Source organism: Mustela lutreola, chromosome 16, assembly GCF_030435805.1.
Source record: "Mustela lutreola isolate mMusLut2 chromosome 16, mMusLut2.pri, whole genome shotgun sequence".
Taxonomy (NCBI): Eukaryota; Metazoa; Chordata; class Mammalia; order Carnivora; family Mustelidae; genus Mustela; species Mustela lutreola.
Window position 1 is genome coordinate 46,032,360 of NC_081305.1, and position 25,190 is coordinate 46,057,549.

General features: G+C 57.5%; 2 protein-coding genes across 2 annotated transcripts; both read right to left on the reverse strand.

The window, feature by feature from the left end:
- Positions 1–87: 87 nt before the first annotated feature.
- On the reverse strand, positions 88–10,114 carry HIPK4 (homeodomain interacting protein kinase 4). Its single transcript, XM_059150918.1, has 4 exons — positions 7,523–10,114; positions 3,517–3,873; positions 1,890–2,738; positions 88–1,237 (listed from the first exon to the last, which is right to left on the reverse strand). Exons 1-4 carry the CDS (start codon positions 7,985–7,987, stop codon positions 1,058–1,060), a joined length of 1,851 nt encoding a protein of 616 aa, XP_059006901.1. The 5' UTR covers positions 7,988–10,114; the 3' UTR covers positions 88–1,057.
- Positions 10,115–10,219: 105 nt separating this feature from the next.
- PRX (periaxin) lies at positions 10,220–24,696 on the reverse strand. The gene is made up of 7 exons (XM_059150916.1): positions 24,623–24,696; positions 21,222–21,265; positions 21,022–21,126; positions 20,775–20,900; positions 18,676–18,832; positions 14,832–15,028; positions 10,220–14,204 (listed from the first exon to the last, which is right to left on the reverse strand). Exons 4-7 carry the CDS (start codon positions 20,799–20,801, stop codon positions 10,425–10,427), a joined length of 4,161 nt encoding a protein of 1,386 aa, XP_059006899.1. The 5' UTR covers positions 20,802–20,900; positions 21,022–21,126; positions 21,222–21,265; positions 24,623–24,696; the 3' UTR covers positions 10,220–10,424.
- Positions 24,697–25,190: the final 494 nt, after the last annotated feature.

The following is a 25,190-nucleotide window of genomic DNA, read 5'->3' on the forward strand; positions in this document are numbered from 1 at the left end:
TGTGCCGGACCTGAGTGATGTGAAGTGGGGCGTCGGGTAGGCCACAGCCGGCATGCCCCTCTCTTGGAGACCTGGTGTTGGCAGAAACCTCGGCGTATTACCAGCGTGGTTTGGCAGGTCCTGAGGCCACAACACGTGCTGGGCTCTTAGCATGGATTTGGCATGTGCTGAGCACACAGCATGGGACTAGCATGTGCTGAGCCCTGAGTGTGCGATGCCCATGAGCCAGTATGTGCTGAGCATGTAGTGTGTGACCACACAGCCTGGCGTGAGCTGAGCCTCACGCAGCCAGCACAGGGTAGTGAGCACTACACACTTGGCACATTCCCAGATGGGGACGTGCCGGACCATCACCGGCTCCCAAGGGTGGCCTCGCAGGTCCAAACACCTCAGGGTGCACCAAGCATAAACTGATGGCCACCACAGCAATTTACATTTAGCCATGACCCAAGCAGTGGTGCGGGCATGCCAAGCCTATACACACGGCAAGGGCAGGTCAACAGATGAGACCTTGGCATTTGGCAAGCTCGGATTGGCACCTGCTAAACACTGGGAACGTTCTGTGGATGGATCCTCACGTGCCAAACGCTTAGCATATTCAGGGAATGGGTCAGCCTGTCCCTCACAATGTGATGGCAGCCCAGCCTCCAACCTGAGCCAGGGGCCAACAGGGCTCAGCATCGGAGAGCAGGGCCCTGGGCGGCCAACCTGAACCCCACCCCAGCTCCAGTCCAGGCCTCAGACAGGGCTGCTGAACAGTTCTTTATTGAAATGGGCAAGGGCAGCAGGGCTGAGGGCATGCTCAGGGCCAGCGGGGGCAGCTCCCTTCCTGTGTCCCTTTGGCCCAGGGGGGAAGGGGGAGGCGACGGGCCAGACCCCAAGGCCCTCCTGTGTTTAGGGGGTATGTGCTGGCATGCACCAGGGCGAGGGTATTGGGGGATTTCTGGATAACTATCTTTCTGTAAGAATAATTTGTGGGTTCAGAAAATGGCTTCTCAGGAGGGGATGCCAGCCCCACTAGCATAGCCCCCAGTGATGGGCAGGGGTGGGGTCACCATCAGTGGTGCCCACTGACGTGCTGCAGAAAGCTGGTGGTCCGGGAGGGACCATGCGGGTGAGCGTGGCGGGCTGGGAGTCCCTGAGCCCGTGGCCCCCTGACACCCTCCAGGGTCCAGTCTGGCTCACTCAGCCATTCCCCAGGGCAGCTGCTGGGGTCGAAGAGCTCAGGGCCTGGCCTCTGTTAGGAAGAAGAAAGGACCATCAGCCAAGGAGCCCCTGGCCTTGGGAACCACCAGCCTGCCCCTCCTGGACTCTTCTCCAGTCCCAGCTGAACCCTTGTCACTTCCCCAGGGCGATTTTGTAGATCCCAAATGCAACTTAGGGGCTTAAACTGTGTGCAGAAACCTTAATGTGTTCTGAGGGACTATTAGGGTCTCTGAGGCCTTGTCACTTCTTGAGCCTCTGCTAAGGCCTTGTTCTGAGTGCTGGGCCTTTATCACTTCCTATAGGGGGACTGAATGCATTCTGACTTTCTATACATCAGGAAGGTGGATTAGTGTATGCTGAGCCTTCTATCCTGAATGTGGGTTAGTGTGTGCTGAGCCTTCTATCCTGAAGTGATCAGTGTGTGCTGAGCCTCACCACCTTGTAAGGGTGGGTAAGTATGTGCTGAATGTTATATCCTGAGTCCGGGTTAGTATATGCTGAGCCATATCAAATCCTCATCATATTCTGAGTGTGGGTTAGTGTTTGCTGAACCTTGTCACATCCTGAGAGCGGACTCGTATGTGTTGAACCCTGAGCCAGCTGTAGCCTGTCCCTGCCATCCCGGAGCTCGGGAAGGCCCTGATCCCAGAACCACCCACACCCTACAGACCCACTGGGCTTACATCAGCATCCATAGTCATATCCTTGACGCCTGGTCCATCCCCATCCCGCTGTGGGAGGCTGGGTGGCTCGGCTGAGGCCCCACGGCCCTCTCCTTCGGCCCAGCCACTGCCCCGGCACGGTCCCTCGTCCTCAGGGGAGGCCTGGCTTAGTCGGATGAGGTTACTGAAGTTGGAGTCTGACTTGGAGCCCGCGGGTGGCTTGCGGGCCTTGTGGCGACCCGCCAGGCGGCTGCCGTAGAAGGCCAGGATGGGCTCGGGGCCCGAGTCGGGCACCCGGCGGCTAGCAGCAGCGGCCTTGAGTGGGGCCAGCATGTCAGGAACCGCGTCGGCTCGGGTCTCGCCCCACAGCCCACGTCCCACCTCCTGGAGACTCAGGTCGTCCAGCTGATCGATGGCCCTCTGCATGCCCGGCGCCTTCTCCTCGCAGAAGAAGGGCCCGCTGCCCACCACGCTGCCTATGCCCACGGCCTCCTCCTCCTCAGCCAGCCGGTAGTAGGGGGGCCCATCCTCCACGGCTGTCACGCCAGGTGTGGGCGGCTTGCCCTCCACCTGCAGCGAGAGGCGGCAGCCGCGCAGGGAGAGCTGGTAGTAGCGGGTGGTCTCATGGGCGCTGCGCAGCTGCTGCATGGACACGAAGGGGTGGCGCAGGGCAGCGCTGGGGCTGATGCGCTCGTGCGACTCCCACGTGAGCATGCGTTTGATCAGCTCCACCATGCTCTTGAGGTCGGCGAGCTCCGCCAGCGCCTCGCGGTCTGGGAAGGTCAGCCGGCTGGCTGCTCCACCGCCATTCACGGTCTCTATCTGGTCCAGTGACTTGAGCATGTACTTGCGGCGCTCCAGGGGGCGCACCTGCTGGGACATGGGGGGGTGGGCATGGGGCCGACACCGAGTCCGGGCTCTCCGGCTCCTGCTGTGGGGCTCACGTTTGACCACGCCATCCCCGGCCCTAGCTTCCAATCTGCCCTCCAGTCTGGTCCGGGGCTCTCTTGCGGCCATGAAGCCCACACACCCAAACCTAGACTTCCAGTTCTGCCCAGGATCTGATCTGGAGCTCTCTTGCTGTGGAAAGGGCCACACCCACTCCCTATGGCCGGAACCCCTCTCATCTGACCCAGAGCCCTCCTGCTGCTGCAGGAAACCTACCAGAGTACGCCCTTTGGTCTTCCTGCCATCTCACCCAGAGTCTCACTGAGCCAAGTTTCACTTCTCCCTCAGACCTCCAGTCCTCTCTGGAGCGATGGGTGCAGCCCCAACCAGCCACTAGCAGAGGGATGGCCCTCAACCTCTAGTCCCTCCTTGGTGTCAAATCCAGATCCTGCTACTGTGGGCCACACCACCAAGCCCAGCCCGCCAGGCCTCCAGGTGGTCCAACCGGCTTGCTACACTAGCTTGTCGACCCCTCTTTGCCAGGAAACTCAGAGCAGCCGCCATATACTTCCAGTGCCACCTTGGGTCTCACCCACATCTCTCTTGCTGTCACTTGCTGTGATTTGAGCTGACCCTCTAATATCCAGTCCTCTCTGAGGTCTAGCCTAGATTTTTTTTCTCGGTGCAGCAGCCCCCACATGAACAGCCCTCACCCCGCCTGCCCCACACCCTCCCCCCTCCCCCACCCACCTCAGCCTACCTTCGTCTCAGCCAGGTAGTCGGCAGAGGACTTGAGCTGCCAGGGGTTGCTGGCATCAGGATGGGGGTTGCGCTTAAAGAAGTGGTGTGCCTTGCGGGCGGCGTGCAGCAGGTGGGGCTTGGGCAAGCCCTGGGTCTCACAGATGTAGCGCACCTGGTCGTACTCGTTGTTGCCTGGGTAGAGGGGCCAACCCAGGTGCAGCTCGGCCATGACGCAGCCCAGGGACCACACATCCACCTTCTCGCAGAAGGGCAGCCCCAGCAGGATCTCAGGGGCCCGGTAGAAGCGCGACTGAATATATGGTTCCTTGACATAGCGCACCTCGCTGAAAATGCTTGCTGAGCCGAAGTCAATCACCTGCGGCGAGGGTGGGGGGGACGACGACTACCGATCAGGGTCTCCCCTGTGGCTCTGACCAGTGTTTTTCTGCCCCTGCCATCTGACTGTCGCTGTATCTGTTAGTCCTTATCTCTTGTTTATGTCACTGTCTTTACTCGTCTCTGTCTCTGGTTTTGTGTGTTTGTCTCTCTGTTTCGAACCACTAGAACGTATGACTTTAGGACCCCTCTCTTCGTCTTTCACTCCACACCTTGTCCATCAGCAAATCTTGTCGGCTCCACCTTCTGAAGGGATCCAGACTGGGCAGCCTCCCCATCCCCAGCCTTGGCTCCCCCCCCACCCCATGCCACCCTGTCCAGGGGCATCTCCCACTGAGGCTGATGTGGGGGCCTCCTCAGTGGGCTCCCTGCTCCTCCCCTCTGCACCCCAGTTCACTAGTCATATGCATGCCACTGAGGGATCCTGTGAGCGCCTGAGTCTGATCACATCCTTCCCCTACTCAGAATCCCCCCATGGCTTTATCATCCTATTATAAAAGTCAACTTTCCCATGGTGGTCCCCAAGGATCGAGCAATCTGGCCATCACCCATCACCTCTCTGGCTTCAGCTCCTCCTGCTTCCCCTCTCGCACAGGTGTCTCACTGTCCCTTGAACAAGCCAGACGCATTCCTAGCACAGGGCCTTTGCACTAGCTGTTCCCTCTGCCTGGCATCTCTTTCCCCAGGTGTCCACATGAGTCCCTCATCTCAGGTCTCAAAAGTCAACTCGTGAGACCTCCCCTGGCCATCCTATTAAAAAAACACCATCCCCCATGGTTCCTATCCCCCTTCCTGGATCCCTGCTTTTCTCCAGCACTTTTTTTTTTTTAAGACTTTATTTGACACACACACACACAGAGATCACAAATAGGCAGAGAGGCAGGAAGAGGAAGAGGGGGAAGCAGGCTCCCCGCCAAGCAGAGCCCAGCAGAGAGCCTGACACAAGGCTCGATCCCAGAACCTTGAGATCATGACCTGAGCCCAAGGCAGAGGCTTAACCCACCGAGCCACCCGTTTTTCTCCAGAACTCTTAACACCATTTCACATTCTATATGTTTTACCATTCAGTCAAGTTCATTGTCTCTCTATCCAGCTAGGACGCCAGTCTGGGGATTTTGTCAGTTTACTGTTGCATCCCTAGGTGCCTAGAACAGTGCCCGGCACACAGTTAGGGGCGCAATCAGGAGAGAATGAATGAATGAATGAATGAATGAGGGGCCTTATGTCCCTGGCATGCTCTTTCCTTCTACCTCTTTTTTGTATCGCTCTTTCTTTCTTTGCCTCTTCATTGCTTCCTGATGTCTCATCTCTCTGTGTCTCTACCTCTATGTCACTGGCTGGGAAGACACCTCCCGGAAGCCCCACCCTCTTCCGTCTTCATCATCAGGCACATGGAGGGGAAGGCTGAAAATCTTTCTCTCCTGATGTCGCTGGGAGGCGCCCTGTGCCACTTTTACTCTGAATCTCTAAGACTCTCTGGACCCCTTCCTCAGTTTCCCCCTCTGAGTTTCTCTGCTTTTCATTCAGCCATCCCTCGTGTTCTGTCTGCAGAAGGTGGGATGATGGGAGGGTTATTAACCTGCACTCTGAGTGTGGGCGGCAAAGGCCTGAATCTGAGAGCGTGAGGGCCCTGGGGCACTTGGCGGCCACGGGATCCATTCATTCATCTGTTCCACAGACACAGGAAGGAGGGCCAATGCCAGCCAGGTGCTGTGGATGCGTCCTGTCTGCCTCCTGCTGTGTTTGTGGGAGTCTTTCCTTCCTTGGGTCTCTGTCCTTCCATTTCCTAGGGCAAAACGATCTGCCTTTTCCTGCCTGCCTCTTTCCCTGTGACTCTGACCTTCATTTCTCATTGACTCCGCCCCCGCACTGTGCCGGGAGATGCTGAGGACACAGTAGTGGCCACAACTGACCTGGTCCTGCCTTCACAGCCCTGCCCGCTCCTGGTCCAGACCCTTCACCAGACAGTGACAAGCTCAGAAGTGGACCGAGGGCCAGGGCTGGGATGGGGGACACAGGTGGGGGTCCAGGGCAGAGGAGCTGGGGCTGGTTGGGGGAGTCCAGCGAGCTTGTGACATGTATAAGAGGTGCTTCTGTGTGCCCAATGCAGGGTCAGGTCCTGGGTCAGGTCCAGAGGAGGTCTTCAGTAAGTGTTTGGTTTTTGTTTGAAGATTTTATGTATTCAGGGGTGCCTGGGTGCCTCAGTGGGTTAAAGCCTCTGCCTTTGGCTCAAGTCATGACCCCAGGGTCCTGGGATTGAGCCCTGTGTTGGGCTCTCTGCTCAGCGGGGAGCCTGCTTCCCCTCCCCTCTCTCTCTGCCTGCCTCTCTGCCTTGTGATCTCTGTCAAATAAGTAAATAAAATCTTTAAAAAAAAAAAAAAAGATTTTACGTATTCATTTGAGAGAGGGAGACAGAGACAGAGCACAGCAGGGGGAGCAGTAGAGCCAGAGGGAGAAGCAGGCTCCCCGCTGAGCCAGGACACCCACCACCCCCTACGGCCTGCTGCCCCAACATGGGGCTCGATCCCAGGACCTGGAGATCATGATCTGAGCCCACGGCAGACGCTTAACCATCTGAGCCACCCGGAGTCCCCAGGAAATATTTGTTAATGAACTGCCTGTGACGAAGAATGGCGCCTCCATCCTTCCAGTCGCTCAGGCCATCAGGCTCTCCTCTCCCATCAAGTCATCTCTTATACTTCACATAAGATCAGTCAGCAAATCCTGTACCTACCTAGAACCCACCGTGTCCCTTCCTCCCACTACCCCGACTCCATCCCCGCACCCGGGCTTCCCACTTGGCAGGGAGCAGCCACCCCTCACTGCCCTCCTGCTCCTGACCCTCACAGGCTGTTGCTCTCACGCAGCCAGAGGGACCCTGGGAACACCTGAGCCGAATCATGATCTCTCTCTGCTCAGAATCCTCCTGTGGCCCCATCCTACATGGAATAAAACCAGTCCTCACTGTGGTCCTCGAGGCCCTGTGTGTCCCAGCCTGTCACATCCCTGGTCCCATTCCTCTCTCTTCTCACCCTGGCCTCCTGGGTGCTTCTCAAACACATATACTCAGATCACTCCTACCTCAGGGACTTTGCATGAACTCTTCCTTCTCCCCAGATGTCTACATGACTGCCTCCCTCCTTTGGGACCTTCCTCAAATGTCATCTTAACGAGGTCTCCCTGACGGCCATGTCTACAGTTTTGGTCACCACTGCCACCGCCAATCAATACCCCACCCACATCCTCCTCTTCTCTGCTTTATCTTTTCTCCTTCTCACTCACATACCACATTTGACTCATTTATCTTAGCAACTGTGTTTCCCTCCCCACTCCTGGAATGTCAGCCCTACATAGACAGGGCCAGGCCAGAGGAGCTGGACTATGAATTGGAGAAGGAAGGTCAGGTCTCGGATCTGGGACAGAGAGGATGTCAGTATTGGGACAGGGAGGTGGAGAGGATTTTAGGGCCAGGAGGTGGGGAGAGGCATCATGGGCAGGGAAGGGGAGACACTCAAGGCTGGGAGTGGGGGATACGGGAGACCTTAGCGACAGGAAAGTGTCCAGGGCCGGGGGAAGCTCGGAGAAGACGAGGAGGAGGGATGTGGCCATACTGGGGCAGCCCCACTCACCTTGACTCTGAAGGGGCAGCGGGTCTGGTCCACCAGCATGATGTTCTCGGGCTTGAGATCAGCATGGATGATGGCCAGCTCCTTGAGCCGGGCCAGGGCTCTGAGCACCTGCAGGGTAACCGTTCGGATGTGGCGGGCAGGCAGGGGTGCGAAGTTGTTCTCCTTCTGGAATTCGAACAGGTTTTGCTCCAGCAGCTCGAATACCAGGTAGAACTTGAGGGCGTCGTGGAAGAACTCGAGGAAGCGGATGACGTGGGCCTCCTCGGGGTCCAGGCCCCGCATACACCGCAGCAGCTTCAGCTCGTTCTTGATGATGCGGTTGCGGTAGGCGTCATTCTTGAGGATCTTGATGGCCACCATCTCCCCCGTGCTTCGCCGCCAGCCCTTGGCTACCTCCCCAAAGGTGCCCTTGCCCAGCACCTCGATGATGTCATAGCAGTCGGTCTCAGACTGGATGGTGGCCATGGTGCCCCGGCCCCCGGGCGCAGCCCTGCCACCGCCCCCGCCCCACAGGCTCTGCCTTCGAAGGCTTCCGGCCCGCCACCGGCTCCGAGGCCCCCCCAGCGGGGGAAAGAGAACCGCACTCGTGCCTCCTGCTTCGAGGTTCACGCCCACCTCCCTGGCACCCCCCAGCCCCCTGGGCCACACTGCCAGTCCGCCAGGGGCCACACCCCTCCCCCGAAGCCCTCCTGGCTTGGGACGAGGGGCCCCAGGCCCCCCCGAATGGGTTCCAGCGTTGCTGAGTGGCTCTGGTTCTGTTGTTGGAGACCTGAGCCCCAGGCTGGAATGGGGGGTGGGGTGGCCGGTGGAGCCCCCTCCCCCACCCCAGCATCGGAATCCTGGAGGGCTGGCCAGGTGAAGGGTTGACAGAGAAGGAAGTCCAATCCCGGACCTCAGGCAGGGGGGACTGGGACATTCCTAAACAGAGGTGAAGAGCTTGGGGGATATGTGTGTGTGTGTGTGTGTGTGTCCCCATGTGAGCAAACACCTGCCCCTACCAGTGGATGCCATGGGGGGAGGGGTGTGGCTCAAGCCAGGCCAGCTGGTAAAAGGTCTTGAATGCCAGGCTAAGGAGTTTGGACTCAGCTGTCTGAGGGCCCTGGGAAACCACAGAAGGGCTCTGAGCAAGAGAGTACAGGGTCAGATTTAAATGTCAGAAAGCTATCGAGCAAATAAGATTGGATCGGAGGGGACAAGAGTGGAGGCCTGGACCCTGGATCAGGGGGTGCGGGGGGGAGGCTGGTGTATGAGACTGGTGGCCAGGAGGGCAGGCTGTAGGACCGATAGTTTGGTGGGAGGGAGGGAACCATCCAGAACAAGGCCCAGGGCTCAGGGATGGTCCCCGGAACAGGGACATGGATAAGGAACACCTTGGGGGAGCAGATGCTGATGTCAGGTTAGACAAGTCTAGAGTGCTTTAGAAGCCTTGACCCGTCCTTATGCATACATGTTAATAGCAACATTTATGGAAGAGAAAATCAAGATGCAAAGAAGTTGAAAAAATGCCGAAGGCCACCCACTTGGGTGCCAGCAACAGGCTTTGACCCCAAGCAGTCTGACTCTAGACCTAAGCTCCGAACCACTGCCACATCCAGCAGGGGCACGCAAGGGACACTAGGTTCCCATGTGGACCACAGGGAGGTTGACATGGCCTGGGGACAGGGTGGAGGTGGCTGAGGGCCTCACAAGAGTCCTGAGGGCCCAAGGGGCATGAGGAGAGAGGGGAGTGGGGAGGAGAGAAGAGAGTGATCAGAAAGGAGAAAGGGACCCTGAGAAGTCAGGACAAGGGAGACAGAGGAAGTCCTCAGCATGGCCATAGAGAAGTCACCATAGACACTGACAGGTCAGCCGTAGTGGGAGGGAAACCCCAAATGGGGGGAGGGGAGGGCTGGGCAAAGAGTGTGCGCCAGAGGTATAAGTCACTCCTGCCATGTCTTGTGGGGATGAAGAGCACGTGACCAGGTGGTGACCCAGGGGAGGTCAGCTTTAATGGAGAAGATACTGGAGTAAGCCAGGGGTGTGTGACAACTCAAGAGCACGGCCGGATGTGAGGAGAACAGACAGACGGATACTGGGGCATCAGGGGGACACTTGGGACTGGACAGAGTATCTTCTTGTCCCAGCCTGGGCCACCGCAGAGAGATGCAGGGGAATCTGGAGCTCCTTGGTGGGAGCTTAGGACCTGCGTGCCCAGCCAGCCCTGATGGGCGGTGAGGACGCTGGGACCTAGTCCTAAGAAGACTGGAGCCTGGAGAGGGACCAGGAGGGGCCTTCCAGGGTGGGGCCGGGCCGGATGGGGCAGTCAAACCAGCCAGACAGGAAAGCAATCCCCAGGATGTGGAGGTGGCCTTGTTGAGGAGAAGGTGGCCAGCAGAGGGCACATGCGTAGCAATTGTGCTGCTCTCTCAGGGCCCCCTAGGGAGGTCCTGGTGGGAGAGGCCTCAGCCTAGGGGTCTGGCTCAGAGGCCCTGAGGAGTTCTGAATGGCTAGGGCAGGACCCACTGCGAATCTTTCCTGACTCCCTTCAGACCTGGGATGGCCTGGTGTCTGCCAACAGAGGCCCTCCTCAGGCCAGGCTCCAACAGGCCCCCTCCTTGGGGACCTCTTTCCCTGCACCCTCTCCACCCTCTCCTGTTCCTCCGCCACACACACACACACACACACACAGGCACGCACACAGGAAACCCAACACAAGGCTACCTCTGGATTATTTTATTCACATGGTTCGGCAAGATACAGGCCCTCCTGCCAGTGAGCCGGGCATGAGGCCTCCCTGGCCCGGTCCCAGTCAGTCAGCCACCTCCCGACCCTCTGAGGGGTTAGTGCTAGTTATCTCACACACAAAACAAGAAGGAGGCAGGAATGGGGAAATGGGAGAGGACGTTCCCTCTGTTCTGGGGCTTTAGACGACAGCAGCCTGAGCCCCCTCCATCCTGGCAGGGCCTGGAGCCCCTGTGTCTGAAAACCCCACACTGGGCAGCCGAACCCGGAATCCACCCTCTTCCTGGTCCCCACTCCCACTCCGGGCCTTGGGGCTTAGGGACACCCGGGGGAAGCGGAACTTGGGTGACTTCTCCCCACTAGGGGACTTGGGGGCTGCCTCGCCCTCCTGGCCCCGAGAGGCCTTAGACGGGGTGGCCAGGCCCACGCGGGGCAAGCGGACCCGGACTCTGCCTCGGCGCCCAGAGGCCCCTTCCCCGCCGCCCTCCTCCTCCTCCTCCTCAGGGCTGGGGGAGCTCTCCCCAGGGACTGCCTCGCTCTGGCTGAAGCCCACTCGTGGCAGCCTGAGTTTGGGGCTCTTGGTCTTCTCACCCTCCTCAACTCCCTCCTTGGCCCGAACCAGGCCAAATCGGGGCAGCCGCACCTTGAGCTTGTGTCCGGCCTCCCCGTCGCCCTCTGCCACCTGGTACTCAGCATGGCCGCCCACGGTGGGTGGGGAGATCTCCACGTCGGGGAGTGAGAGGTGGAAGGTGCGCTCGGCTCCTGGGGACTGGTCTCCAGACCCCTCTTCCCCAGCCTCAGCTCTGGCCCCCAATGTGGGCATCTTCAGCCTCAAGCCCCCCTCGTCTGTGGCTGCCTCACCCACCTGCGCCTCTCGGCCCAGTCCCACATCCAGCTCAACCTGGGGCACCGACACAGCAGGCATCTTGAAGACGCCCTCACCTACCAACAGCTCGCCACCTGCCACCTGGGCTCCAGGCAGAGACAAAGTCACCTGAGGCACCTGGACCCTGTAGCCTGCTGCGCCCTCCACTGACTGGGCTGCACCCTTGACCTGTGGCCCAGCGGTGGTGCCCAGGCCAGCCTCCCCGAAGCCAGATAGCTCCACCTGGGGCAGGGAGATGCCTAGGGGCATCCTCAGCGCCCCCTCCTGGCCCTCAGTGCCTGCCGGCCTGGTCACGGACACTTGCGGGCCTGAGAGTTGTACCCCACCGACAGCTACAGCCCCCTCAGCCCTCCCTTCCTCCTGGGCCCCGAGGGTGACCAGCTCCACCTCAGGGATCTTAAGCTGCCCAGCCACGGACTCGGGCTTTTCTCCTGGGCTGACACGCCCACCCTGGATTTCAGCTTCCTTCCCCCGAGCCAGCCCAAAGGATGGCATCTTCAACTTGGGCATCTTCACCTTCCCATCCCAACCCCAGCCCTTGCTCTCCAACTCGGCCACCCCTGGCGCTAGTTCTCCCGCCTCAGCATCCCGGCCCTTGACCCCAAACTTGGGCAGGGCAAACCTCGGCCCCTTGACCTTGACATCAGCTCCTGCCACCTCCACCTTGCCTGTGGGCAGACGGGCGTCCAGGCTGAGCTGCGGGATGGACAGATCGAGGGCAGGCAGCAGGCCTGCCTCCCCTGCCCCTTTCACCTCAACCTCAGTCCCCGCTCGGGCCTTGGGGAGTGAGATGGCGAACTTGGACACCTTCAGCTTGGTGGCTCGCTCAGCCCCCTCAGCCTCTGCCTTGGGCACCTTGGGCCCCGAGAGTCCAAACTTGGGCAGGGAGAACTTCGAGGAGGGTTTGACTTTCATCTCCGTCACCTCGAGCCGCCCTTCCTCTACTTCCACAGTGGGCAGCTGTGGCGTGACGATTTCAACAGAGGGCATTCGGAAGGCCACTTCCCCGACCCCTGTGGCCACCCCAGGGCCCTCTGCCCGCTCCACCTTGCCCATTTCGGCTGCTGGGACCTGCCCCTCCAGGCTGAGGGCCCTCGGCAGGTCTAGCTCCACGGAGGGCAGTGTGAGAGTGGAGACACCCACACGAGCCTCGGAACCTACCTCTGGCTGCAGACAGGGCAGTGTCACCCGCTTCCCAGAGACCTCAGCCCCTGCCTCGCCTGCCTTGCCTCGCGATGGAGACTCTGCCCTCCCTAGCTTGGGCATGGTCATCTTGGGCATCTTGAAACCAAATTCCATCCCCTCTGCCTGTTCGGCTTTTAGCTGCACCTCCGGAGCCTTGGGCAGCTTCACCTCGGGCGCCTTCAGAAGATGCACCTCTGGGACCTTGGGCACCTGCATTTCTGGCAGTCGCATCTCTGACACCTTTGGCAGCTGCACCTCTGGGAGGTGGACGTCGGGCACGGCCATCTCGGGCACCTTGGGGAGTTTTATCTCTGGCAGTTTCATCTCAGGGAGCTTCATCTCGGGGAGCTTCATCTCAGGGACTTTTGGCAGCTGCACATCGGGGAGCCGCACCTCGGGGACGGCCATCTCCGGCACCTTCGGGAGCTTCATCTCTGACACTTTGGGGAGCCCCACCTCTGGGAGTTGCACATCTGGCACGGCCATCTCTGGCACCTTCGGGAGCTTCATCTCAGGGAGCTTCATCTCGGGGACTTTGGGGAGCTGAACGTCAGGGAGCCGCACCTCGGGCACGGCCATCTCTGGCACCTTCGGGAGCTTCATCTCGGGGAGCTTCATCTCGGGGACTTTGGGGAGCTGCACTTCGGGGAGCCGCACCTCAGGCACGGCCATCTCCGGCACCTTCGGGAGCTTCATCTCAGGGAGCTTCATCTCGGGGACTTTGGGGAGTTGAACGTCAGGGAGCCGCACCTCGGGCATGGCCATCTCTGGCACCTTCGGGAGCTTCATCTCAGGGAGCTTCATCTCGGGGACTTTGGGGAGCTGAACGTCGGGTAGCTGCACCTCTGGCACGGCCATCTCTGGCACCTTCGGGAGCTTCATCTCGGGGACTTTGGGGAGCTGAACGTCGGGGAGCCGCACCTCTGGCACGGCCATCTCCGGCACCTTCAGGAGCTTCACCTCAGGCCCTTTGGGCACCTTGACCTCAGGGGCCGAGACCCCAAGGCCAAACGAGGGCATCTTGATGGTGGGCAGCTTCAGCTTGCTCTCGACAGCAGTTTCGGCAGCAGCCGGCCGGGGCTCCAGGAGCGAAAGCCCAAAGGTGGGCATCCGAAGTTTGGGCCCCTTCACCCTGGCCTCGGGGCTGCCCTTGACCACCTTGGCCTCGGCGACTTCCTTTGCTCGAGTCCCGAATCGGGGGAAACTGAGGCGGGGCATCTTCAGGGCCACCTCAGGCACCTCTCCTCGGGCCTCCACCCCCACACCTGGCAAGGCCAGGTCCACCCCTACGGCAGGTGCTGCCACATCCAGAGTGGGCACCGTCACGGCCGCAGCCCCTTCCCGGGTCTCCAGGCAGGGAAGTGTAGGCAGAGTGGGGAGCGATGGCAAGGTGGGCAGCTCTACTTGGGGGACCTGGATCCCTAGGGCCACAGGCTCCATAGCAGGGGCAGCAGGGGCTCCTAGTCCAAGGCTTGGCAGGTGGAGGGCCACCTCTCCCAGCCCCTTAGGGGCTGAGACCTGGGGGACACCCACCTCAGAGCCTGGCAGCCGGGGCCCAACCAGCTCCACCTGGGGGGCTGTGAAGCGGGCTCCTGCTGCCACCTCAGCCTCCACTTTGGCTTTCCTTGGGGGAGGAGCAGCAGCGGCCAGCCGGGCTGCCTGGGCCTCTTCTGCCACTTCTCGGACGCGCAGCCGAGGCAGCTGGAGGCGCCGGCGGGCTGGGGCAGCTGGGACGGGACCCTTGGGAGCCTCGGCTTTGAGGCCCCGACGCAGACGGGAGAACTTGGGGAAGGAGAATTCGACGTCAACAGGGGCCAGGTCTGCAGGGGCCCCCAGGGCCCCGGGCATCACCATCTTCTTCTTCTTCACAGGGGACAGACTCTGGATGTTCTGGGGAGAGAGGAGAGATGCGGGAGGCGGTGGGACAGTGAGAGGCTCGGGGAAGACGGGGGAACCCCATCTGGCATTGCACCAGGGTGGGGATGTGTTGGATGAAGCATCTTGTCCCCAAAACACCAGCCCCTCTTCCTTCCTGTCATTTCGCAATTACTGCCCCTGTAAGGCACAGACATTCATTTAGCAGCTGACAATGAGTCAACAGGAGTGTAGGAACTGGGACCCAAGACTGCCAGGTCCTCATCCAGGATTTTCCCCAATACCTTCATTCTAGAGATGGGGAAACTGAGGCCCAGAAAGGGAAAGAAACTGGTCCAGGGTCACTCAGCAGTAAGTGAGCAGCACTCAGGCTTGAACTGGCCTTGCTGGTTTGGAGTCCCCTGGTTCAGGACTACTGGCAAGCCTAGAGCTAATAGCTCTCCAAAGTGGGTAAAGGCCCTGGTCTGAGATAGGTGGGTCCCCCTCCCCAGGAAGGAGTTTAGGGGTAAAGAACAGAAGGCGAGGGTGGGATTAGCGTTGGGTTAGTGATAAGACGGCCACGGTGTGGAAGAGTAGGGCTCAGGGCGCAGAGACTGGATCGCTGGGGCAGTCCAGAGCCGGCGCCGGGCTAAGCACGCGTACCAGCTTGGCCACCTTGGCCCGTGGGCCCTTGATCTCGTAGCCGGCCACGGTGCCAGGCCGCAGAGCCAGGTCCCCGGTGGGCACAGTGCGCTTCAAGCAGAAGGAGACCTTGTAAGGCTCGGCACATTGCAGCAGACGTAGTGCGTCCTCGTACTTGAAGTTCTCGAAGAATACACGGGCGCTCAGTAGTTGGTCTCCTGTAGGCAAGGTGGAGGTGGGCAGGGCGTGGGCATCTGCTGACTCCACCTAGGCCTGGTTCCACCCACTTCCCTGGAGTGACCTCAGCGAGGCTGGTGGGCACCAAACCTTGGCCCCGCCTATCCTCCCTGCCCCCACCCGGGAGCGAAGTCCTCCCAGTTTGAGATCCCGAACAGTCTCTAGTGAAGCCCCACCCCATGGCCTTAGCCCCGCCCCTGCCAAACAAATCCCCTCCCATTCAAGCCACGCCCATTGCCTTTCCACTTCCCTCCCCCATTCTCACATTTTACTTCATTTTTTATAAAGATTTTATTTATTTATTTGAGAGAGAGACAGAGATAGCAACAGAGAGAACAAGCAGGGAGGAGAAGGAAAAACAGGCGCTCCGTTGGGCAGGGAGCCCCTTGATCGTAGGACGCTGGGATCATGACCTGAGTGGAAGACAGACCCCTTCCACCCCGTCCAGAGGACTGAGCCATCCAGGCACCCTCCCCATTCTCACATTTTATTTTATTTTATTTTTTAAATATTTTGTTCATTTATTTATGAGAGCGAGAAAGCACACAAGTAAGTGGGCAGAGGGGCAGAGGGAGAGGGAGAAACAGAGTCCCTGCTGACCAGGGAGCTGGACCCAGGGCTCAATCTCAAAACTCTGGGATCATGACCTGACCCCAAGGCAGAAATTTAGCCAGTGGAGCCACTCATGCACTCCCCTATTCTCACATTATAAGACACTGACTTTGGTTCCTTTACTGAGAGGACAGAATCAGAACTTCCAGAATCTTCCACGCCATTACTCACCCCCCAGTTCCTGTGGCTATTCACTCTACTCTCCACCTATTTCTAAGGATGAACCGTCCCCACTTCCAACTCAGGTCAGCCTTTCCACTACCTTCTCAGGGACATCCTCCAGCAGTTCTCCCTTCTCTCCCCACATCACCAATCTGTCCCTTTCTTCTATGTTATCCCCATCTGCATACAACATACCATTATTTGCCCCATAGGAAAAGTTGTCTTGACCTCATTCCTGGAGCTCCTGCTCTATTTATCTGTTCACCTTAACGGCAAATGCACGGAGTCGTCTAGCTGCATCACTTTCCATGGCTCCAATCACACTTCTGACACCCATTTCCAGAACCTTGAATGGCCCCTCTCAAGGTCCCATACATCTGTATAGCTAAGCCCAGTGATCAAGTCCCAGACTTCATTTGAGGGGACCTCACAGCCTTCGACCTAACATCACTCTCCTTCATTCATTTGTCTGGCTTGGGTTCCAGGGTAAGACACACCCTCTAGAACCTCCTGGAGGTTTCTTCTCAGCCTCCCACCTCCTGGATCTCTTAATGACACACTGTCCCAGAGCTCAGGCCTTGGGCCCCTTCTCATCTCTATCTCCATGCTATATTCACCCCTTTAGGAAGCTCACCCAGATTAGGAGTGACCTAATCTGGGTCACCCAGACCATAAATGGGCTGACAAATCCCAAGTCTATTTCTCCAGTCCAGCACTCTCCCCTCCATTCTAGACTCATACATCCACTTCCCCCTCCACAGCTTCACCATGGCATCCAACAGATATCCTTCACTTGACAGATCCAGACTGTTCTGGCCTTACTCCAAACAAGCTCCAGCCCCAGTTGCCCATTTGTGGAACTAGCAACTCCAATCTCAGGTTAAGAATCCCTGGACAGGGGCGCCTGGGTGGCTCAGTTGGTTAAGTGTCTGCCTTCAGCTCAGGTCATGATCCCAGGGTCCTGGGATCAAGCCCCATACTGGGTTCTCTGCTCAGCGGGAAGCCTGCTTCTCCCTCTCCCTCTGCTCTTCTACCTGCTAGTGCTCACTCTCATTCTCTCTCTCTCTCAAATAAATAAATAATATATATTTAAAAAAAAAAAAAAGAATCCCTGGACACATCCTTGACCCTTCTCTTTTCATCACACCCCATATCCAGTCCTGAAGGCTCCTCCTTTAAAATATATCCAGAAAGGGGCGCCTGGGTGGCTCAGTGGGTTAAAGCCTCTGCCTTCGGCTCGGGTCATGATCCCAGGGTCCTGGGATCGAGCCCCGAATTAGGCTCTCTGCTTAGCGGGGAGCCTGCTTCCTCCTCTCTCACTCTCTGTCTGCCTCTCTGCCTACTTGTGATCTGTCAAATAAATAAATAAAATCTTTTAAAAATATATATATATATATCCAGAAAAATAAATAAATAAATAAATAAAATAGATTCAGAATCCAAACCTTTCTCTTCATGCCCATTAACACTGTTTTGTCTCTGAACATCACCATGTCTTACCTGGATAATCAGAGTAGCCTGTGTGTGTGTGTGTGTGTACTTATTTATTTATTTAAAGTTATCTTGGGGCACCTGGGTGGCTCACTTGGTTAAGCATCTGCTTTTGGCTCAGGTCATGATCCCAGGATCCTGGGATAGAGTCCACATCAGGCTCTCTGACCAGTGGGGAATCTGCTTCTCCCTCTTCCTCTGCTCCAACCCCCCACCCCTGCTAGTTCTCACTCTCTCAAATAAAGTTTAAAAAAAAAAAAAAAAAAGTCTTAGGGTGCCTGGGTGGCTCAGATGGGCACCTGCCTTTAGCTGCCTTAAGCAGCTGCCTTTGGCTCGGGTCATGATCCCAGGGTTCTGGGATTGAGCCCTATACCCGGCTCCCTGCTCAGTGGGGAGTTTGCTTCTCCCTCTCCCTCTGCCTGCTGCTCCTCCTGCCTGTGCTTTCTCTTCTGTGTCAAATAAATAAATAAAAATCTTTAAAAATAAAAATATAAAAATATAAACTTTTAAAAGATTTTATTTGTTTGAAAGAGAGTATATGCACAAGCAGGGAGTTATGTGCTGTCCCACTCAAACCTTCCCAGATTAAAAGTCAAAATTCTCACCATGGCCTATGAAGCCCTCTGAAAACCAGATGGCCACACAACTCACTCCCTTCCCTCCACCAGGCCTTTCCTCCCTTCCTGGTTCACCCTATTTAAAAATACAACTGTCCTACAGGCATGCACAGCACACAATGCCTTCTAGTTTACTATGTGTTTTACATATTTTGGTCAAATATATCTCTCCCTTCTAGAAAATAAGCATAAATGCAGAGAGTGTGTTCTGTTTTGTTCACTGTAGTAGCCCAAGCACCTAGAATCGTATCTGGATATAGAAGGCACTTAGTAAATAGTTGTTGCATGAATAAATCACATCGGCCTCATCCATGTCACTTAAAATATCCCTTACTAAGACTCCCTCCAAGATAACTCCACCTCTTTTCTCCAGGCCCAACAACAAAAATAATAACTAGTGCTTACACGGTGCTTATTGTGTGCCACTTAGCTATGCGCTAAGCATTTTCAACTACTGACTCACTTGATCCACGTAATAACCCTGCGAGGTGAGTACTAGAATTATTCCCATTTTCGAGATGGAAAACCCAAGGCACAGAAGATCACAAGCTAGCTGCAGATCTCAAAGTCAAACCGACACTATGAGCCTCCAGAGCCCGCTCTTAGCCACCGCCAGGCGGACACACAAAGCCCCGCCCCAAGCCACTCTCCCCGCTTCCTCCGAGCAGGCTACGCCCGGGACCTGGGGCGCACTCCTAACCCGGCCACCTCGGAAAGGCCCCGCCGCACGCTCCCGGCCCGCCCACCTTCCTGCAGGCTGAGGCTCCTGGCCGCGGGCGAGTCCTCCCGAAGCTCGCGGACAAAGATTCCCTCCTTGCCGCCGCCTGCTACGTTGATGCCGCTGACCCCGGTCTGCGCCTCGGTCTCCACGATGATCTCCACCAACTCCGCCCGCCTCAGCTCCTATGGAGGGCAGCTAGGGGTCGCCATGGGGCGCTGGGGCCGGACCTCGCCCAGAGTCCGGCATCCCGCTTAAAAGCGGCTCTTAAAACGGTCCTCCAGTTACACGACCCTGAGCGCGGCTCCGGCCGGCCATGCGGGCCCACCCACTCCGACATCTCCCCTTTAAGGAAGCGCGAGGGCCGCCTGCTCTCTCACGCCAGCGGCAAGGCCCAACAGCTCGGCCCACTGCTGTCGGCCGGAGCCCTGGGGTCCGGGTGGAAGGGGCGGAGTTATAGACGAGAAGCGGAGTAGGGAGGCGAGGGAGCGGTGGGTGTGCGAGAGGGGAGGGCATGATAGGGCGGGCTCTGTCTTCGGGGGCGGGACCAGTTCGGGGGCGGGGCTTGTGAACAGACCGCAGTCGCAGGTAGAGCTCAGGCCACAGAGGAGGGGCCAAAAATCTGAGAGGGGTGTGGCAAGAGAGTAATACGGGAAGGTAAGGCGGGGATCCACAGTCGAAGGGTGGGACTGAGATAAGGAAAAAGGCTTTAAAAACAGCCCAGCAAGGGGTGGGGTGAGGATGGGCTTCCGAGGAAAGCGCTGGGTCTTTAAGTGGTGCAGGATGGAGGGGAGGGTGAGATTGGGCTTTTCGGAGGCCAGAACGCGTGAGAGACTATGCCCTATTGTGGACTCTGTGACCCCAAGTCCTGCATAACGCCTTTGGGAGAGGGAATCCAGTGAAGAAGAGGGGTGCGTGGGTGATGAGTAGTGGACCAGCAGACGTGGCATTCCTGGTATTCACTGTATATGGTGCTGTCCTGGCCCTGGCCCAGCAGCGACCGTCGCGATTCACATCCGGGATTTAGAAAAGGCCGCGAGAGACCCCAGTTCCACAACGGTCTAGGAACTCAATCTGCTGTGTGTTTCTGGAGGAGAACTTTGCCCTCTCTGGGCCCATGGGTGACATGGGTTTACGGAAGGGGTCCGTGTGAGCTGAGACCTGAAGCAACAGGGATCTGAGGATGCTGTAATGGGCGAGGCATCGGGACTGAGTAGATTGGAGTTGAGCCCAGGGTTTGGAGAGGGTTAGGGCAGCCCGTCGAGGCTGGCCCTGGCCCTGGGACTAGAGGGCTGGGAGGAGCATGTTGAGAGGAGGTGAGAAGAGTTGTAGAGGCAGCTGGGAACAGCAGGAACATGACCACCTCCCCAAGGCCCTGGGCTAAGCATTTTACCTACAGCGTCTCATTTCATCCTCCCCACAGCACGGACAGACACAAAGGTAAAGAGAAGCGGAGTGATTTGCCTAATGCCACACAGCAAAGTTAAGCAGCTGGGCTTAAACCCTGTCTGTGACCTCGGAGCCCATAGGCCATCCTGGAGGCAGTGACCTCCTTGGCCTCCCCCCCCCCCCCCCCGCCTGCCACCCCTCAGCCTCAGCTTGGCTCCCGGAAAATAGACCCGCTCTGTGCCTAGCATCCTGTAAGAAGTGGTCAATGCGGGTCCTCTAGCGCCATAACAGCCACCGTTGTCCCATTTCACCAATGGGAAAACAGGGTTTGAGAGGTCAGGTCTCCTGTTTGGAGCTGCACAACCAAAGTGGGGGATTGGCATTTAAGCCCAGGAGCTCAAAGCTCATGTATTTAACCCCCATAGCAGCCTGCCTCTTCCAACAAAAAGTTTCTGCCCAATTTTCTTCAGCTCGTTATTAATATAACTCTGTTATGTCCCCAATGAATTCGCTGCTTGGACTCTCAGTTTGTACCAGGCACTGTGCTAAGCACTTTCCATATGTTCAAATTCTTTTCCTCCCGGTGACCTATAAAATAGGCACTGTCGCTATTTCTATTTCACAGATGGGGAGACTGAGGCACAGAGAAACCAGAAAGTGTCTTCTTGCTGCCTCAGTCTGTGCCCCCTACCCACCCCCTGCCCCCAAGTTCCCCTTGCAGGGCATGTGGGTGCTCACCTCAGCACTCCGGCTCCTGGCCTCCATGGCACAGCTGGGAGTCACCCGAGCCCCAGGCTCCTGCTTCCTCTCTCCCTTCTGCTGCAGAACCAGCTTTAGCTCTGCATGGAGCAGCTGCCTCTGAGCCTGTGGGGGACAGGGAGGGAGGCTTGAGGCCAGAAGAGTGGCAAGGAGGAAGCCAGGTGTGGAGGGAGAGGCCAAGACGGATATCAGAACAGGAGAAGGGCCCCCCACCCCTTCCTCTCACCGCTGCCTGGGCACAGGCACCCCCGCCTAACAGGAGCCCAGCCTGGGGTGTAGCACAGGCACAGTCGTCTGCGGGGCTCACGCCCTTCCTCTGGGGTCTTGCTACCTGTCAGGAAGAGACCAGGGCATGAGGCTCCAAGCAAGCCGGGGAGGGATTGGCGGGGGCGGTGGGGGGGGCATGTGGCAACGGCCAGTGCTCACCTCAGGGTCACGGCCAGCTCCTTGGGCCTCCTGGGTCCCGGGCTCTGAGAAGAAGAATGTGAGCATTACCATCAGCTAACCCCACCCATTGCTTGCTGAGTGCCAGATGCTTCCTGTGCTCTGTCAGGATCCCATCCCCACAGTGGGGGGCCGGGGGGATACTGAGGCCTAGAAGACCTTTATTGGCCAACAAACAGTAAAGTAAAGCCCGAGCTGACTCCTAGGACTGCCTTAGAGTAGAGCCCCTGCGCCAGCCACCTGGGTCAACCGAGAGAGCCAAATTCACCATAAAACAATCCTAACCACTCCTCTGTCCTCCCTGTGGGCCAATCACCTCACCTCTCTGGGCCTCAGCTTCCACATCTGTTAAATGGGGAGAAGCGCACCTACTACGTCAAAGAAGTGGGTAAATACAAAATGCTGGGTACGTGGAGGGGCTTCTGAAGCCCTATTATTATTACTGAGCACTTTCTGTGGTCCTGATCTTGTGACAAATGTCCCACAGGGGTCATTCATTGCCCCTAAACCTCAGAACACTCTTGTGAGGTCAAGAGAGTTTTCGAGCCCATTACAGAGAAGACACCTGAGGCTGGGAGAAGGACAACCACAAATGGTCACGAGTGGCTAAACCAGGATTTGAACTTATCTGAGAATTCCAGACTTTTCTACAGGTGATGGTAACTAATGGGTACTGAGCGGTTATTCTTTGTCAGTCCTGTGCTCCACCTCCTCCCTGCGGAAAACCCACAGCTCCTCAGAGAGGCCAAGAATCTCGCATAAAGTCACACAGCCCAGTGAGAAGGAGGCAGAACTGGGATTCCCATGTCTCTTCCCCAACAGGCCTTTCTGGGGAAAAGGGCATGGATACTGTCTCTCCACATCCCCTCCCCAGGCCGACTCTGGCCTTGTCCTCCCAGCCCCCACCTGGCATGCCAAACCTCCAACCCCCACTCTACCAGGAAAGGTCAGGTCTCACGCGGCACATTCCCTCAAACAATGGCCCATCTGCTGTGCCCAGTCACATTCCGCCCCTGCCCACCCACCCCCAGCCGCACAATGGCCCTTCATAGCCCACCACTGGCCAGGATAGAGGACACAGGGACCCCTCAATGGTCTAGCTGTACCCACTCCACTGGCAGGGACCCCACAGTAGCAGAGGGCTTCTTTCTGGCCCTCCTAGGAGTCCTGGTCTCTGTAGCCTTCCCCAACCTCCCCTCTGAGACCGCAGCTGCTCCAGGTCCCATATCTGTGGCATTTCCTACAGACTAGCCCCAGTGAGGACCCCCCTAGGTCTCTGAATCACCCTGAATATTGTGATTGTTTTAGGGTTGGAAACTGAGTCTGAGAGAAGGGAAGTGACCTGTCTGGAGTCACACACCCAAGCCCCTGCCCTTGACCCCAACTCTGGACCTGAACTTTCATTGGTGGCTCTGAGCACTGGAGAAGCCCCAAGCAGCTAAAGAACTGGGGGAGGGGCTGGGCTGGGAAGGGAGGTGGGGATTGAGGGTGCCCCAAACAGGAATTTTTAAAGGTAAGTCCTCGGCCAACCATGGGCTGGGCAGGCACTTTATAGATGTGGCCTTGGTACCCCATTTTACTGATGAATAAATGAGGGTTAAGACACCACAGTGGCAGGGGCGCCTGAGTGGCTCAGTGGGTTAAAGCCTCTGCCTTTGGCTCAGGTCATGATCTCAGGGTCTTGGGATCTAGTCCCACATTGGGCTCTCTGCTCATCGGGGAGCCTGCTTCCTCCTCTCTCTCTTTCTGCCTGCTTCTCTGCCTACTTGTGATCTCTATTTTTCAAATAAATAAATAAAATCTTAATAAAAAGAAAAAAAAAGACACCACAGTGACAGAGTCAGGTCTGAAAAACTGAATGCCTGACATTACATAGCATCCTGAGCAGGAGGTGGGAGAGCCTGATACTTGTAGGAGGTAGTGGAGATGGAAGGGAGGCTCTCCTGGCCTGCCAGCTCCCCGTCTCAGGCCAGGGCAGCAAGGGTCACACCCAAAGGCTGGCACAGGAAGCTTAACCAGGGCGGGAGCAAGAGAGAGTGCCCTCCTCCCTGCCCAGCCCAGGTTATATTTAGCCCATCTGTGCCCTTCCTGAACCATATACCCAGCTCCTGGGGTGGGGTAGGGGTGGCTTCGGAAGGAAGCCCCCCCAAATACACCCCGGGCACTCTCTGTTCCCAGCTCTGCCCATCCCTTTAGGTGGGACGGATGGGAGGACAAGTGGGGGAAGGTTCCTGGTGGTCCCTGACTGTATTAGGGGAAGATCTTCTAAAGGGGTTCCCCTGGTAACTGAAGGTCAGGCAGGACCCTCCAGATGCCCACAGCTATTCTTGAGTGGGTCCTGTGGCCCTGTCCTCGTACATTCCTCAGCTTCCAGAATTTTCCTGAGTCCCCATTTCTTGAGTACTTACGATGCACAAAGATCCTTGCCCACCTTGGCTCATTACATCCTCAGAATACCTCCCTGAGGAAGATGTGACCGAGAGTCCTATTTAAGATGTCACTGGTTTCCCTCAGAGCAGGCTGGGGGGAGGGCTTGTCATTTGGGCCCTGGGCCCTTCAGCTGAGCAGGGCCTGCTGAGGGATCCCGAATCGGCACCCTCTTCTCCCCATGGCTGGTGCCAACCCCATATGAGAACGCTCCCCATCCAGAGCCTCAGTTTCCCCAATCGCCAATGATGGGGAGCCCTCAGCAGTTAATGGGAGTTAACCTGACTTGTCTGGGCCCCTAGACATTCTGTTTGGACAGTGGCCTAGCAGCAGCCTCAGTCCGTCCCTGCTCCAGAACATCTCATGTCTGAACACCTGGGCAAGGTATTCAGGGACTCGGTTTCATCTGTGAAACAGAGCCAGTATAAAGTATACAGCCAGTATACAGTAAGTGCTCAAGTAATGTATGCTGGAAGGTGGGCTGTCTCATATCCAGCTCTTGCTCATCAGACTTTCTCTCTTACCCAAGGGGAACTCTGGGTGAGCGACAACATCCAGCTCAGGCACTGGCCTCCTACCACCAAGATCCCCAGCACTCTATTCAAAGCACCAAAAAGCCGGCCCCAGCCTAGGCATCCTGCCCCAGCTCTCTGGAAGCAGCAACTCATCTACTCTCACACCAGCCCTGTGAAGAGACCTCCGTCAGCCCATTTCACAGGTGGGATAGCAGAGGGACAAAGGGTGCAGTATCAATCCCAAAACCGCATAGCCAGAAAAGAGGAATCTTGGGATTTGAACCCAGGGTCTGGCTCCGAAGTCTGTGCCTTTACCATACTACCTCTGAAGCCCCCCAGGTGTCCTCCCCGCACCTCCCAGCACCTCCCAGGACCCTAGGTCTTATTCCCACGGCTTCTTGGGCATTGCCAAGGATGGGGTAAGACCGGCTGATCTCTTACCACTGGGTCTCCAGACACCTTGAGAGCTCCCGGTCTGTCTGCTCAGCCCCAGCCCAGGCTGGGGAGGAAAAGGAATGGGGAGGGGGGAAGTGCGGGGAGACCCCCAGCCATTGGCTGTTGAGGCATGACATCACCAGGGAGTGGGTGGTGGGGAAACAAACATCCCCCCTCTCCCAGCTACATGCACCGGGAAGCGGGTGGGGAGCCTAGGCTGGCAGAGGACAGAGACAGCTGCTGCCCTGGCCTGGGCTGAGACCTCTGCTGGAGCCTCTGTTCCAGAGACCTGCTCGTTGCTGCTGGAGGCTGGAGGCTGACCACCCAACTATCATTATGTCCTGGTTCCAGACCCAGGGACGGTCCTGCTGGTTCCTGGGGCCCCTAAAATAAAGTCCTAACGCTCCCTCTTTCGGTCCATTTGGATTCAAGTCCTAGCCTAGTCACTTGCCGGCTGCCTGACAGCATCTTCCTGGGTCTCTTCTTCTTCATCTCTAAAACAGGGATGATAAAAATGCCCACCTCATGGGGTTGCTGCAAAGATGACAGGAATTAAAAGAGGCTAAGAGCCTGG

What these genes read in the sequence shown, in the direction of transcription:
- HIPK4 (XM_059150918.1), bottom strand. Translation starts at nt 7,987, where the DNA reads ATGGCCACCATCCAGTCTGAGACCGACTGCTATGACATCATCGAGGTG. An exon ending in GCTGCCCCTTCAGAGTCAAG is followed by an intron (nt 3,874 to 7,522) that starts GTGAGTGGGGCT and finishes CCCTCGCCGCAG; the next exon opens with GTGATTGACTTCGGCTCAGC. An exon ending in ATATGACTATGGATGCTGAT is followed by an intron (nt 1,238 to 1,889) that starts GTAAGCCCAGTG and finishes TCTTCCTAACAG; the next exon opens with AGGCCAGGCCCTGAGCTCTT.
- PRX (XM_059150916.1), bottom strand. Translation starts at nt 20,801, where the DNA reads ATGGAGGCCAGGAGCCGGAGTGCTGAG. An exon ending in CCAGGAGCCGGAGTGCTGAG is followed by an intron (nt 18,833 to 20,774) that starts GTGAGCACCCAC and finishes TGCCCTCCATAG; the next exon opens with GAGCTGAGGCGGGCGGAGTT. An exon ending in GAGCCTCAGCCTGCAGGAAG is followed by an intron (nt 15,029 to 18,675) that starts GTGGGCGGGCCG and finishes CCTTGCCTACAG; the next exon opens with GAGACCAACTACTGAGCGCC.